The sequence below is a fragment of the Plecotus auritus genome (assembly GCF_963455305.1).
Source record: "Plecotus auritus genome assembly, chromosome: 4".
NCBI classification, from domain to species: Eukaryota; Metazoa; Chordata; class Mammalia; order Chiroptera; family Vespertilionidae; genus Plecotus; species Plecotus auritus.
The window spans coordinates 2374797-2390901 of NC_137775.1; the positions used below are offsets into that span (position 1 = coordinate 2374797).

Below are 16105 nucleotides of genomic sequence, written 5' to 3' on the forward strand. Positions count from 1 at the left end.
AAATTTTACAACTTTACAATAAGTAAAACTAATTGGTAAAACTAAGCCGTTGTTTACGAATGTAAACATTCGCCCTAAGAATCTTCACCGCCCAGATGGTTCACAGAGAAGGAAAGGAACAGTGTCTGTGAAACAGAAATGCACTTCCCAGAGCTGAACTGAAGAATCCAGAAACAGGCCCGTTTACCCGGGCTGCAGCCAGGAGAAGCATGAAGACATTTAATGAATCTTTTTAAGGTGACTTGCATGCAAGCAATTCATGGATAGGTTTTCCAACGCGTTTCCTGCCCCCCCACCCCCCGCAACTTCCTGTATTGACGTGCAGCTCCGACTGTGCACCCAGAGGAGGGGAGGCACCCCTGGGGACTGAGCACTGCCTGGGGCCCTCCCGGCGGGGAGTGGGGGGTGGGCACGTCTTCAGGAGCATCCCAGCTGTGCTGCCTTTGGCTGTACCCCTGCTGAGTGCCCCCAATGTCCAATTAAAATGACAAAACATCAGCAGATTCTTTGCTTTGTGATGTCAACATAACACTACCTACTTGCAGAAATGACAAGAAATGGTTCAACAAAGAATGGAACTGGTTTCTTGGGCGAGGTCATGACAACAGCCTCTCCGCTCTCAATGCTGAGCAGACAGTGACTGCTTTGGAGAAGAGGAGGCAGAGGGTGGAATTAGTAATGCAGAGGCCAAAGGGCAAGTGGCAAGACCAGAAGACGCCTCACACCGAAGCTACTCTGTCCCACCTCTCCTGGCGCCCACCCCCGCCCCGGAAGTGAAAGGAGAACGAAGCCGTTGTAACGCAGTGTGCGCAACCGTGAGCTGACAAACACGAACACACGTCAGGCTAGGTTATCTGTGGTCACGCTCCGCAGGGTTAGTCCGGTAACTAAAGACTTGATGTTCTTTTGTCTTTATTTGTCTATTTTTAATTAAACACGTAAAGGTTAATAAACAGACAAAGTCCAGAGTTAGTAGGTTGGTATTATAACATTTATTAAAATAATGCCATGGGTTAATAGAAACAGCAAAGAACCAAAGAATTAAAACGCAAGCTATGTAAAATCCCAACTAAAACCCAAAAAGTATCTAATGTATTCATTCATTAGCTAACTAAAAAGCCCAAGAAAGACAAGACACCCAATATAATAAAGTACTGCAAAACAATTGGCAATTTTCAGTTATCAAAATTGTGGATTTTGCATTTTGTATCCTTTTCTCAATCAAGAAAAAAATTCCTTTTGAATGTTATATAACATACATATAAAACAAGATAGAAAAATACATTATAAACTTGTAACAATGGCTGTAAATACATTATCTTACATGTTTCTCATAGGCAATAGGTTGGTTATGGTACATACATAGCATGAAACTACTAAGATAATAAAGAATAGACAAAAATACATGTCAGCTGTACGGTAACATACAAGCGACACTCCCATCTACCCAAGCTAGAAAATTACATAATACTGTCAAAAAAAGTCTTAAAAACTACATATTTTAATAAGAAATAAATTCAATAAAGAATGATAATACTGAGAACCAAGGCATTCAGAGATTTCAAAAGTCATGCTTATTTTTAGTTGATCCAAAATTGTTTCAACTAAGTTTTCAAAAGTTTTTTTCAGAGCCAACATTACTCATAAATGTCACACATCTATTTCATACATTTTCTTTCTTCCCCATAAAAGACCTTTGATAAACATCTAAAATGTCCAGGTATAACACAGTTGAGATGAAACTGGATCAAATACTGGTATTGTTTTTAAACTACTATCACCTCAAGTGTTTGAGTGTCGCAAATTTATTCAACCAACCAAACAAAATAAAAATCAAAATGGCACAGCACATATTGCAAATAAATCAAAACCACGGTGTAACAGAGACGAAGCGGTGGCTCGTGACACCGAAGCTGGCGGCTACAAACAATGAGAGTCTATTGCATAGTAAATGAACTGAACCGGTTCCAAGGGAGAGGGTGCCGGTCACCGTGGGGTGCTCGCTGAGCTGCTGCTGACCTTGACTGTGCAGGTACGTGAGAGGGACGAGCTAACGGGCGGGGGACCCCCTGCCCCCTGGTATTTGCCACGCCTGGTACTGAGCAGTTAATCATCTGAGGGTGCGGACAGATGCAGGCTCTGTGCACAAACCACTTCACCACACACACCAGCAGCTGAGCTTCCCGAGAGCCTGGAAGCTTCGCTCAGCTGCAGCGGAGCCCTTCATGCAAAATGATGCTCGTTTTTCACATTCTTTTAAAGTAAAAAAACGTGTGCGGGGGGTGGGGCAGATGAGGTTATTAAAACTAGCAAGGGGACAGACTGCCCGAGTGATCTGGGATGGCAGAGAGAAGTCTGATAACGTTTGGGCCATTTAAACACCCTCGTCTCTGAATAAAAAAAAAGAGCTCTAATTTTGTCTGTAAACTGATGTTCAAATCACACAATTTTTATCTCAGAGTCCTGTGGGGTAACATCAAATATTGCAATAACCAAAAGCAATCAGTTATGATTTTAAAAGAATGTTTCCAAACTTATGTGTCAGGCATTAGAAAAATTATCCATTTTTTTCACAGTATCAGATTTGGCAAATTTGTATCAAGGTAATGTGGCAAAAATTATAAATTTCAAACCATCAACTCATCTGTCTCCCTCACATCTTCTTTCACATACTGGGCGACTGAGTAACATGCATTAACTTGTATTCTGAGGGAGGAGCTGATCTTACGAGACACTTGACTAAATGACCATGAAGAAAAATAAGGCACTTCCTTTGCTTTAGACTTATTCCGATACTTAAAAAATAAAAAAGAAAGACAAAAAGGCTCTTTTGGTCTTTTGTTTCTTGACAACCACCAGAAAAAATCATTTAATGAAATAAAGGGTTTCTTTGTTCTTTTTCTTTTTTTTTATAACACTTGAAAGTATAAAATGCTACATTTCCAAAAATATATATATTTTTTCTGCACCAGCACCCTTGTATAGTGAAAGTATCTACTTTTTGTTCGTTTGTTTCGACGCACTACGCTTTATCTACAATTTCATCACATGTACACAGCGAATAGGCAAGCATGGCTTTTACATCCTTACTGATTTTTCTATACAGGGAGGTTTAAAAGACATCTGAGCGGTTTGCCCAGTAATGTGACACATAATGCATGTACCTTGTTCTCGTATGTTTCTAAGGAGCTGTAAAATAAAGGTTCAGTAATTTCAACTCAGATATTTATCTTTTTAAAAATAGTGTTGCAGTTTTATTCTTTGTATTACTTTTCAAAATTCCTTAAGTTTCTCTCTCATGGCACACTCCCAATACTTCCCATTTGGCAGGCAACACACAAGGCTGCGATGCTGCCCTTTGAGGGCCCTGTAGTGACTAAACAGCATATCCCATTTTGAACACTTGTGGAATCACTTCACCACTGACACCCCTGACCGAAGGTTCATGCATGATGCATCAGCACACAGTACATTCAGAGCGGGACTCGCGAGGAGAGGAGGCTCCTCGGAAGTCCCTCACAGGAACCGCCTGTCACTGAGTAGCTCAGGGCCGTCTGCCTGCCTCGGCAGGGAGGCCTCCTTACCGTTCGCTTAGGGCGGGGCATGGGAAGATGATCAGTGCTGTGGGATGAATTGGGCCTTATTGCTTTACTACTTCAGTGCAGGTTCTAGAACCATTTTCACCCAAACAGGAAAAAAATAACAACAAAACCCAAAAGCTGAGTTGGAGGACAACGATTTCTTTGTCTTTTGTTTGGTTAGATGGTAAGACGAACGGACAAGTGCCTCAGCTCGCTGCACTGACGACAGGCAAGCAAAGGCGATTACCAGTTAACTGATCAGCAGGCAGGCATGGTCAGGTCATCATTGGGTGAAGAGTTCAGAGGTCAGAAGGTCATAGGTTAGTTGCCGGTGGCGGCTGGGTGGTTAGAAACAAAAAACAAAACAAAAAAAAAAAAGAAAAGAAAAGATAGAGAAGAGATTAGTCTCAGCTAGTGACGGCTTAATGACAACATGAAAAACTAATCACAACTAATAAAAAAAAAAAAGCATGTGTAATTCTGACGAACTGATTGACACCATCTACAGAATACAATAAAAATCATGACAATTTCACATCATGATTTGAACAAATGAAGGAGAGCCCTCTCCCACAAAAAAACTGGTTAACAGGAAAAATAGAAATAAAATATAACTAACAACTAACAGTTAGTAGCTCGATGAAGGGAACTGAGAACGACGACAATGAATAGTCCGTTTACAGAACTCTGGACAGTCAGTGCGTTATCAGGATCTGACTGCTACTAAGCATTAGTATTCTCTCAGATGCAAGCATTAAAGCAGCTATTAATGATGGATGTGATTATTAATAACTGATGATTAACAGAAATGAATCTAAAGAAATTTAAATTTCTATGAACAATTTGGTTCAACATAAACTCTGGGCCAAACAAGTTTTCTTTTGTTCAATAAATGTTTATTGCTTTTTCAATGTTCTATTCACAAACAACATGGAGTTTCCTGGCCTCATGATACAGAGCGGTACTAAACTGGAGTCTAGCCGAGTAGCCAACCTCATGGGAACCAGAAAGAGGCCAGGCCTTCTGCACTAGCCAACACTTCCAGTTGGAAATACTATTTTACACATATAGAACACTTACAAAATGCACTTGCATGTAAACACTGTAAAATCCTGCCATTTAAAATTCTATACTCAAAAAGCTCTAAGTACATCAAAAAATAGAAGAAATTTCTAATTGATACCAATAAGGCATTTTAAAACTACAGCTTTTCTTTATTCGATTTCAAAGCTAATTCTCTGCAAATACAATATAATCTGACATTTCATATACATTCCTGCTTTATATATTTTAAAAGAAGCCACCTGTAAATACTATTTTCTTCTGCAAAATAACAAACAGAACAAAAAATTTTTTTAAAATTACAGTAAAACATAAAGTAGTTCTCAAGTGGAAAAGTTATCGTCCCCAGTGTCCTTGAGTTGTTCCTTCCTTAGTCAACCTCTGTCACATTCTCTTCACCAAACTTGGTCCACTTAACAGTAGTATGATTTTAAGACTCATTCAACAGCTTAGTTATTTCTACCCTATTCTGAGGTTTCACAGAAAATTCTGTACTGTTGCCACTGTGACTTGGCAGAGGAGATACGAAATACTTCAGTGCAAAGGGAGAGTCTGTGCCACTTCGTAAATCAAAACCCAGTAGGCCTCGGCTTCACAGAGTTAAATGATCTACGTAATCGACTGGTTTATCTCATGTAACAAAAGTGCTTTCTATGGTCTATCATTGTAGGAGAGTTTATAAATACTACAAAAATACTGTATCTTCATTGGACCAAATCTTCCCTGAATTTCTTAAAAATAGTAGAATTTTATTTAAAATAAAAGTGGCTATTCCATAATCAAAGAAGAAAATAAATATTTCACATGTAGTCCTACGATTTCATAGGTATTCCAGAAATACAGAATCTTAAAGCATTTTTTATATTAACTAAATTTTTGTTTAAAATTGTATTGTTTCTTATAGAAATTGTGTCAATAATGGATTCTGTAAAATTATCATTCAGAAAAATCCTCATGTGTTTTGAATGTGGAATCCATAGACATAGCACACCTCCATCTCTGTAACCAGCACACCTCCAGTGCATCGTCTGCCCAGGCCTGGCCTCCACAGTACACACAGGCGTGGCAACTGTGCAAAATCACTCATGGTTCATGTCAACTAAAAAGCCAGTTGGTCTTTTATAGGCTTCGAATTCAGTTCTGCAATGTGTAGGGGGGGCTTATTTTTAGTAAAGAACTAGGTATCTGTCAACCATGCCATACTCTAAGTGCGCACATAGAATCACATGGTTACAGGCCCAAGGGCTGAATTTCCTCGTATTAAATGAACACATATTAATCTTTCCTTCAAAAGATTAAAAAAATAATAAAAAACCTCAAAAATAGAGAAAACAGTAGTATCATAAAATAATTTAAATGAAGGACTTCAGACATCTCCCTCAGACCCGAGTGCATACAGTGACAGTAACAAGAGTACACAGAGTATTCTGTTATTTAGAAAGAGGGAAAGGCAGCATTTCGGTTTGCTGACATTGCATTTTGAATAAAAACAGTGACAAGACTAATCAAAACACTTGTAACTACAAAAAAGCCATGCATGGAATGTGTTCTTGTTTTGAAATACAATAAAATCTTCCTAATATTTTCAACTATCTCAAGGTACTGGAGTATTGAGTAGGCCAATAATTATTCTGTTAAAACAAAATTATGAAAATCTCAAAGGGGAATACAAAGGAAGGTTAACAAAAGACAAACTACTTTAAAATACTCATAACGATTTCAGACAATAACTATGGGAAAAAGCTTCAAATTACTCATGGAATTATCTGGATTCTTTAAATCTAAATGATTTTTTTTGCTTTCTGAAAATTTCCTCCTTCACTAAGGGACTTGCTCTGATGCCAGCAGGACACACTGTACATGCCACACTCACAGGAGTGTGGTCTTCACACAGGATCACTGAGCTTGGGGCCTATTTACTTTGTTCATTGAACCATCACTACAAGTGATGTGTGAGTTAAAAGTCTTCGAGGCTCTTTAATCATATATGATGCTAAATCAAGATGGTCGGTATCTTTGGAAAGGTATTTTATTCCGATGAGGACAACAGCTGTGTCCAGTACTTGTCATCCGCAGACAACATAACCATGCAAAGCAAGCAGGCCTCTCACAAGTTCATGTAAGATGTAAAACTGGAGTGTAATCCACCACTTTTCCCCACTGGTATCCGATAGTTAGAGCAACTTAATCAGTAGGTAATAAATGTGCCATAAATAAAGCTTGTAAAAGTCCTCTTCTACCTTGCTTCGGATTTCTTGCTTGTGATTTTAAACTCAGAAAAATAATTCAATGTCAATAAACCGAAAATATCACTCCTCAATAAAAATAAATAATTTATAAAAGGGTCCAAGGGCATATACAGGACACAAATTACAAATGTTGAAAAGGAGAAAAATGAAGACTTATTTTCCAGTCACAGGTTAGTCAAAGAAAGTATTCAAACAGCTGGGTTCATGCCATCACAGAACTTCAAGAGATAGTTTACGTTTAGATTATATATTTTAGCAGCAAATGACAAAAATCAAAGGATCCATTTTGGAATAAAATGTAAGAATAAAAGGAACTGATTTTCTGACTTATAAAAGATCCAACTGCATCGAAGTTATCTTCACAGCCCTTACTTGGCCGAGTTCAGCTAAGTACTTGACATGTATAACCCCAGGTTTATACAGTGGCTCAAATATCTTATTAAAAAGGAAAATGGGAAACTAAATCTTCAGTTTTCTCCAAAAGAACACAGGAGGCATATATTCCTTTACTTCTCTCATTAAAGCACCATCCGCTCCGTTCCTTTTGCAAAACCAACCCAAAATTTCAAAATAATTAAAAGGTAACTTTTAGCAAAAAATTTTGCTGAAAATAATTACGGTGAAAACAAAATTTAATAGCTCCCCAAATGGACTAATTTATGTTTTAGTAAGAAGAAATCATAGTACATGCTAATAGCATTCAATAAGTTAAAGTATCAAGGGAGAAAAAACCAAAACCCCACCCTTAAACCTGCCGATGGTCATAAGTTAACTGAGAACAGAGGAAAAGGCTGTGCAGGAGGCAGGCGCGCATCTTCCCACCAGGTGTGGTGTTGCAAATGGTTGGCCAACCCACGCATTTCTCAGAAACAAGAACTGCAGAACTAAACTAACCTCGGTCTGCGGTCACAATCCTTTGGTAAGGATGGACGCGCATATCGTGCCTTCGAACTTTAGTAGCCACCGCACCTAGTTAAATTGCAATTACCAAGACAGTTAGAAAACATTCACAAGGGAAAGAAAACAAACATTAACAGCAGGTTTATCAAAATGGATTTCAAACGTTCATTTACTACAAAAACTCCGTTTTATGAAACACGTTAAGGCACAGTAGTTTTAAAATTAACCATAATATGTTGCGTATATATGCGTCTATTAATATTGCATTCACTTCAAACATCTTGGCCTTAACCTATGTCATCCATTCATTTACAATCCCAAGTCTCAGGACTTCATGAACGCCACTAGTTCCACACCTCGAAGCTTTACTAGTCACATATTCACTGAAGTGCCTTTCTTGCAGCAGGATTAAAAATAATGCCATGTTTAATACTGACAATTACTTGCTAACCTTAAGACCACTTCCAGAGTTTATCACTTTAAAAGGTTTATAAGCAATTCTTAAAGCCTACAGATTGTGGTTTTAAACTTTGAGTCAATAAGTATGAACTGCAATGAATTAGGTGATTAGTAAAGCAAACGGTAGAGTACACTTAGCAGTCAGTATACTACTGTACACTCCTTTATAAATCACCGTTACTTTGTAAGATTACAGACTAAACCAAATTAACAACATACTTTTACTTCCTATCAGTGTGCAAAAAGTGCAAGTAAGTCACTGACTGCTAGGCTAAGCTTCCCTCCCCCCGGCTGCTGAGACTAAGCATTTGTTAAATTCAGATCTGATGAGGGTTCAGTTAAGACCGTTCTTGAATTCTTAGCCTTTCGTTGGGAAAGCCATACCTAAAGATAAAAGGAAGGGAATTAAAAATTAGTCATCAATGAAGATTTGATGCTATTACCAATCTCCTCACTACCACCAACACACATGTCTGCATCTGTTTTGAAGGGCACTGCTTATTTTAAAATAATATGATGTGAGACTTGATACAGAGCATGCATGTTATCTGTGTGCAAATTTACTGTAACAGCAATTTGAAATAATTTTCTCAATTCTCCAAATGGTCAATCAATATCATGCTTTACTGCTTAGGTGGCAAAGCGAGAAATAAAATTGTCATTTAGTACTCATTATTATTCATCTTATGATTGCCAATTAGATATCGGTATGTTCGGCTTTTGTCAGTCTAATAATTATTATAAATAAAAATTTCCCAGCACAACCAAAAACCCACTGCTTTGCAGTGAGAGACACTCTGCAGTGGCCCTGGTTGATTCTAAGCAGTAACTGGCCCAGCATCCCCTGACATTTCAGGTAAGTGATCTGCTGTGAGTCTAATGCCTCGGGGCAAGCTCAGTGAGACCCTGCTCGGAGCTGGAGCAGCAGCTGGTGGCTGAGAGCACCAGCCTTGCAGGAAGCAACAGTCCAACTCCTCCAACAGACGCTGTGCGTGCAGCAGAGAGGAGCTCTGGGGAAGGAGCAGGCATGGGGCCGCAGGACAGAGCGTTAACAGAACAGAAGACGTAAACAGGTTATATGTTACATGTTATTTTAAAAATGCTTCAAGAAATGTGCAACAGAAACAAGCCTTTCATAAACAGTTCTAGGGTATAATTCTGACCTGGAATACTTTATACAATGTTTAGAGATAACCGAAGACATATACAATAAAATGTATTTGCTCATGAAACAGAAGGCACTTGAGTGCATGCACACACACAGATAACATACAGAGCGTTGTGGCTTTCTTTAATAGAACAATGAATTTTCAAGTTTAAATCTTTGTCCGGGTTCATTAAAGACTTTCAAATTTTATACGTCAATATGAATGCTGGAAAAAAACATCTTAAAAGATCAAAGTCCTATAAGTCAAGAGCATGCAAGCAGCACCAAGGTCATACACATTCAGGGGAAGAGGTTCAGATTCTGTCTGTAACACAAAGGGCAGCACGGAAGCAGCCTGCTCCACAGTGACTGGTCGTGTTACAGCAGCTGCTGCTCTCTAGTCCTCCATCCCGCAAGTCAATGGGCTGAAATATCAGGCATGACTGGCATTTCAATCCACTCTATAAAGAAAAGGCGTCAGTAATGTCTTTTTCAAGCACACCACTTTTTGTTCATGTAAAACTGAGCGTTTATAGTATGATCTTAATTTTTGCCTCAAGAGTGATTCTACCGCAGTGATTTGGTGTTTACTTATCAATTCCAACCGTGCTATGAAGTGAGGAGTCTCTTATGTTTAATATTAACCTGGACTTCAAAAGAGAAGAACTACAAAAACCCGAATGCAGCTACTCACTGGGACCTTTCCTATTTTAAGTTATCACAAATATTAGAAAATACGATTATAGCAGTTTTAAAAATCTCAAAATATTTTCACATGGATAATTAAAACTTAGCCAACAATTAAAGAAATCTCTGAGACGAAAAGAATCTGACTTTGTGGCAAAACTGAAGGAGAGAATATGCCAGTGGATAGAGTCAGTGATGTCAATTGTGAAAAGTATTTCCTATTTGAAATGCTCAAATTTACCCATCCAGAGCGAATTTGAGATACCAAAGCAAATCTGAATAAATCTAAGATGCAATTATTTAAAAGGAGAACCCTTATAAGCGGCTGAAATAAAGCAAAATTTAGTCTTCAGTCTTTCCTAATGGAAACTTGTCTCTAAAACTGATGCAATAATTCCCAAGTCTGGGGCAGAAAAAGTTTTGAAGAAACATGTTAACCATACAGAGACAACAACTTACCTAATACGCCGCTAGGTTCGATAGGGTACTCAAGGATTGACGTAGCTGGTGCCAACGTGTAGGGGTACTCGTAGGGGGTGTAGATTAAACCAGCTTCAGGCCCCGGAGGAACTATTGCAGCAGTGGGGTGAGGAGTTCCGTTTGGCATGACCGCGGTCTGTATCTGTCTGATCAAAGGCATTATGGTAGGGCCAGCTGGCGTTGGGGTGCGCAGGGCAGCTGGTGGGAGAACAGGCGCAGGCCCAGTAATAATCCTTGGAGCAGCCTGGGCTGTTGCTGCAAGAGAAAAGGCAAGGGCTGCTACAGTAAGCAAAGAAATTCAGAAGGAAGTACAGAGAGAGCGGTGTAAAATACAGGAAATGAGAGGGAAGTAGGAAAAAGAAAGAAAAAAAGCAGGAAAGAAGAAAAATAAAAGGAAATCATTAGTACATGCGCTGGTCACACACAACGCCCAAGCATACCAATCAACTGCCAACGGCTTCCCTCTCCCCATGTGATTAAGAACAAATGTGCCAAAACTAACAGCCACTGTTAAACAAGAGAGAGACCATTAAAAAGGTTATATTTAGTTCATATGTGTGATATGTCTGTTCTTAAGATCTCATGAGGCTAAAAGGTGCACACAGAAGCACAAAACAGCTGCATTAAAAAAGTTTAAAAAGTATTTTGTGATTGGAGTTCCCAGAAACATTTTGCTATAATTTCTAATAGAGTAGCTTCAGTTTCAAATTAAAGAATCGTTTTTATCGTATTAAGTAAGCCAACTAACCACTACTTATCAAGTTCCTGCATATGCAGGAATTAACTTCTCACAGAAAAACAATATAGGATGGAGCAAAAGTAGGTTTATAGTTGTTCGTATGGAAAATAACACAATAATAAATAATAGTACAAGAATAAGCTGTTTCGTGTATACCACTGTAAACCTACTTGTGCCCACCTCACACAGTAAGCGTTCCCTTCCTCGACAGAAGGGTGTTAATAACAGACCCATTCTCTAAGGAAATGGAAGCCAACCATTTGTAAAGCAAATACTTCTAAACCCAATAGGTTGTCTACATTTTAGAAAATTACCTAGAACTTTAATATTCAATTTCTTTAAAAAAAATTTAGCAATTTACCCTTCAATTTTCTCAAAATACTGATTTTACAGGATTTCATTTGAAACATAAAAAAGCAATCCTCTTAGGCAGTTTGTGAGAGCGTGCGCAATACAACTAAAGGGGGAACGGGGCTGAAACAGTTATCACCACTGCCCTCTGTGGACGCACAGCACTGGCGAGGGCACATGCCGAAGGGACAGAGTGCGACAGGAGGGTGGCGGCACTCACACACTCCCAACTGACTCTCAAAAAGCTTTGCATTTTTTTTGTCCTTTTCATAAATGTAACAAAAATAAGCTAGAAGCCTTAAATGTGTAGTTAACATACGAAATTTCATTAAGCTCTTACATTTACAAGCTGAAATTTCATTAAAAGAATAAAAGTTCATAAACCTTTTAGAACTTAAAAGACATGCTGGAATAAAATAAAACCAAGAAGAGTGTCCACAATTCATTAAGCAGTAAAAGTGGGCTGTGTGGCCCATATCCAGGGACAATCATTTCAACTCTTCACTTTGTTTCAACTGTTCAGGGGTTGCCACCAAAGGAGAAAGCTTTGTGGACAAACAGCTGAGACGCTGTCGTCCTGGCCCCAGTCGCGTTCTTACGTGATTTAATGTTGGCATCTCTGTAGGTGCCATTCAGAATCGCAAGCTCCATCAGCTGCATCTTCTTCAGGCTGTCTTCTCCCTCTGCCTATATATGGAAACAGAGCAAGAAGCACTTAGGGTGGTCCACATACATCGGAGCTACATCCATGCTCTAGCCTTAAAAGAGACATCATGTGACTATAGCCACCTGCTTCAATTAGGAAGGAAGATCAGGGAACCACTGGTTCTGACACTGAAGACTGCTCTCTCACTGAGGGCACAGGAACACTCCGCTGCCACTGGCTGCATTTCTACTTGGAATTTTCAAATATAAGTTGCACTGATTTACTAAAGTTCTCCTAAAAGGCTTTGCTTTTAAAAGAAATAAATGAAAATGTTAGATGAGATTAAATATAGTATGTTCTCTTTAGCATCTATTATTTTGTTAAAGATTTCAAAGCTCAAATGTATTCATTAAGACCAAAAATAGCTCTGACTGGTGTGGTTACAGCATCAGCCCACACACCAAAGGGCTGAATGTTCAATTCCCAGTCAAGGGCATGTACCTGGGTTACAGGTTCGATCTCTAGCCCAGGTTGTAGTGTCTCACGTTGATGCTTCTGCTTCTCTTTCCCTCCCTCCCGGCCGCCCTCCCTCCCTCCCTCCCTTCCACTCTCTCTAAAGATCAATGGAAAAAAATATCCTTGGGTGAGGATTAACAACAAAAAGACAAAAAAAAAAAAAAAAAAAAAAAGCATTTTAAACATGTAAGACTTGACTGTGATATTCAGATAAGAGAACTGTCTGTTTAATTATCAAAGAAGAAAAATTTAATAGTCATAAGAACGTCTAAAAATTATATATATGTGTATATATATATATATGTATGCGTGTGTACATATATGTACACACACACACACACACAGAGTTATATATATATATATATATACTAGTGGCCCAGTGCATGAAATTTGTGCACAGAGGGGGGGTTCCCTCAGCCCAGTCTGCACCCTCTCCAATCGGGGACCCCTTGAGGGATGTCCGACTGCTGGTTTAGGCAGTTGGACATCCCTCTCACAATCTGGAACCGCTGGCTCCTAACCGCTCACCCTGCCTGCCTGCCCGATTGCCCCTAACTGCCTCTGCCTGCCTGCCTGATCTCACCCCCAACTGCCCTCCCCTGCCAGCCTGGTCGCCCCCAACTGCCCTCCCCTGCAGGCCTGATATCTCCCCCAACTGCCCTCCTTTGCCAGCCAATTTGGTTCTGACTCATCAGTTTCTATGCCTGTCCCAGATTTGGTTCTGATTGGTCAGTTTCTATAAAAGTCAGTGTCACAAGGCGGGGCTGATCAGCAGACTCGGTGGAGGCCTGGAGAGAAATGGAGGTGTGGCTGCTGGCCAGACTGGGAGAGAAAGAGAGAGGCAAGTGCTGATCAAAAGCAGCCACAGAGACAACAGATCAGTCCCTGCTTCTCTCTCCAGGCCGCTCTCTGGCCCTGATTCACAGCCCCCTCAGCAGTCAGTTTTGGGTCACCGCACCTGCAGCGAAGCAGTCAGCGCTGGGTTGCAACCCAGCATTAACTGCAGGACTGACTTACGGTTGGTCGATCCTCGGTCGTTACCAGACATTACGATCCAGGGTTTTTATATATTAGGATATACACTGACAACATCCCTCTCTCCCCTAAATTTAGCAGTTAGCAAGTGCTATCAACTCTAAAGCAAAACGACCTTTAGGGTTATCGTTTGATGTCCAAGCCATTAAGAATGTGAAAACCAGCAGGGGTACTCTTAATATCAGGTATAACCCAGGATGATCTGATAATCAAAATACTTAGCCATCCTATTTACCTTGGATTCACCCCATGCTTTCCTATTACTGATGTCACCCTTGTTCATTATTGGGGTCTTATCAAAACTACTACAAAATCCTATCTAATGAAAGAGTAATATACAAATTAACCATCACTCCACTACACCCACAAGCCACGCCCACTAGCCAATCAGGAGCAAGTATGCAAATTAACCCAAAAAAAGAGATGGCTGCGGTCACGGAGTGAACAGGCTTGGGTTGACCCCGGCGATGGTGGAAGCCAAGCTTCCGCACACCCTGGCTGGCCTAGGCCTCCACGCAAGGCTACAAAGTTTCAATTATAGAAGATAAATAAATCCCAACAGAAATGGCTGCAGCCACGGAGCGAGCAGAAGGCTTGGCTCCGCTCAAGGCTACGAAGTTTCTATTCTAAAAGATAGATAAATCCCAAATACCAGGGCCTCCGCTTGGGTCGCCTGGGTGTGTGGCCGGCATGCAAACCACCACAGGCCCCTTGCCCAGGCCGCCCCATGCCCCAAAGGAACCCCCAACCTGATCCGGACACCCTTCAGGGCAAACCAGCTGGCCCCCACCTGTGTACCAGGCCTCTATCCTATCTAATAAAAGAGTAATATGCAAACTGACCATCACTCCCACACACAAGATGGCTGCCCCATGTGGTCAAAGATGGCTGCCCCCATGTGGACACAAGAAGGCTGCCACAAGATGGCAAGCAGGGGAGGGCAGTTAGGAGGGACCAGGCCCGCAAGGGAGGGCAGTTGTGGGTGATCAAGCCTGCAGGGGAGGGCAGTTGGGGGGGGGGACACACAGGCCTGCAGGGGAGAGAGAGAGCAGTTGGGGGGGGGGGGGCAGGCCTGCAGGGAGGCCAGTTAGGGGTGACCAGGCCTGCAGGGGAGAGCTGTTGGTGGCAAACAGGCTGGCAGGGGAGCAGTTAGGCATCAATCAGGCTGGCAGGGGAGTGGTTAGGGGGTGATCAGGCTGGCAGGCAGAAGCGGTTAGGGCAGTGGTTCTCAACCTTTCTAATGCCGCGACCCTTTAATACAGTTCCTCATGTTGTGGTGACCCCCAATCATAAAATTATTTTCGTTGCTACTTCATAACTGTAATTTTGCTACTGTTATGAATCGTAATGTAAATATCTGTGTTTTCCAATGGTCTTAGGCTCTACAACAGCGGTTCTCAACCTGTGGGTCGCAACCCACAGGTTGAGAACCGTTAGCAGAGTTGCCTAAGACCATTGGAAAGGATCGGGCCTAAACGGGCAGTCGGACATCCCTCAAGGGGTCCCAGATTGGAGAGAGTGCAGGCTGGGCTGAGGGGGACACAGCCCATGCACGAATTTCATGCACCGGGCCTCTAGTTATGTTAATGATGTCTGTTCACCATCAGTCTATACACAATGGCCAGATTAATTGCCCCAAATGCAACTTTCATCTTAATGCTTAACAATTTTATGTCTCAAAACCTTTAAGCTACCTATGATCTGGCCCCAAACTATGTTCAAAGTTAAACTCACTAATCTTCTCAATATTTTTAAAAACCTCTATCTTGTTATAAATCAAAGCAAATCACTACATACTCATCGGTATGCGTGTTCCTCCATCTTGAATGTTCCTCTGCACTCTGTCCACCACTTCCCGAACCCTGCAAACTTCCACCTAATTGATACCTTCCCAAAGGCCACCCCTCGATTACATGGTTCCTGCCTTGGATTATCGTGTGTTGTGCATCATCATCAACAAAGTAGCCCCTGGAGAACAGAGACTACTACTTACTCACCAGATCGCCCATCTCTCCACTCACTCCCATGCCCCAGGTGATTTGCTGGAGCTTTCTATTTTAAATGATTGGTATGAGAAATCTTTAATTTTATTCCCTAATCTCAAGTGTGGAAATATTACAGGATAAACTTTATCACAGCAAAATAAAGGAGTTACTAAGTCCACCCTGACAGTGGAGGTAAAAAGGGGACTCTGCTATTCATAGTCTCCATGCATTATCTAATGCGCAGGGTTAATATTTAAAAGCATCTGAT

At 40.8% G+C, this 16105-nt stretch overlaps 1 protein-coding gene across 8 annotated transcripts in view; it reads right to left on the minus strand.

The window, feature by feature from the left end:
- Nucleotides 1–973: 973 nt before the first annotated feature.
- QKI (QKI, KH domain containing RNA binding) overlaps nucleotides 974–16105 on the minus strand; it is a 136252-nt gene continuing 121120 nt past the window's right edge. The window contains exons 5-8 of one of the 8 annotated variants that reach the window (XM_080667085.1): nucleotides 12255–12342; nucleotides 10545–10844; nucleotides 7787–7861; nucleotides 974–3919 (exon numbers count right to left, since the gene is read on the minus strand). In XM_080667085.1, the coding sequence (XP_080523211.1) occupies nucleotides 3903–3919; nucleotides 7787–7861; nucleotides 10545–10844; nucleotides 12255–12342 (480 nt within the window). In that variant the 3' untranslated portion in view covers nucleotides 974–3902. Of the gene's footprint in view, nucleotides 3920–4455; nucleotides 8636–8856; nucleotides 9860–10544; nucleotides 10845–12254; nucleotides 12343–16105 lie in introns of those variants that run through there. The other 7 variants (XM_080667080.1, XM_080667079.1, XR_013960544.1 and 4 more) reach the window with 7 other exon arrangements.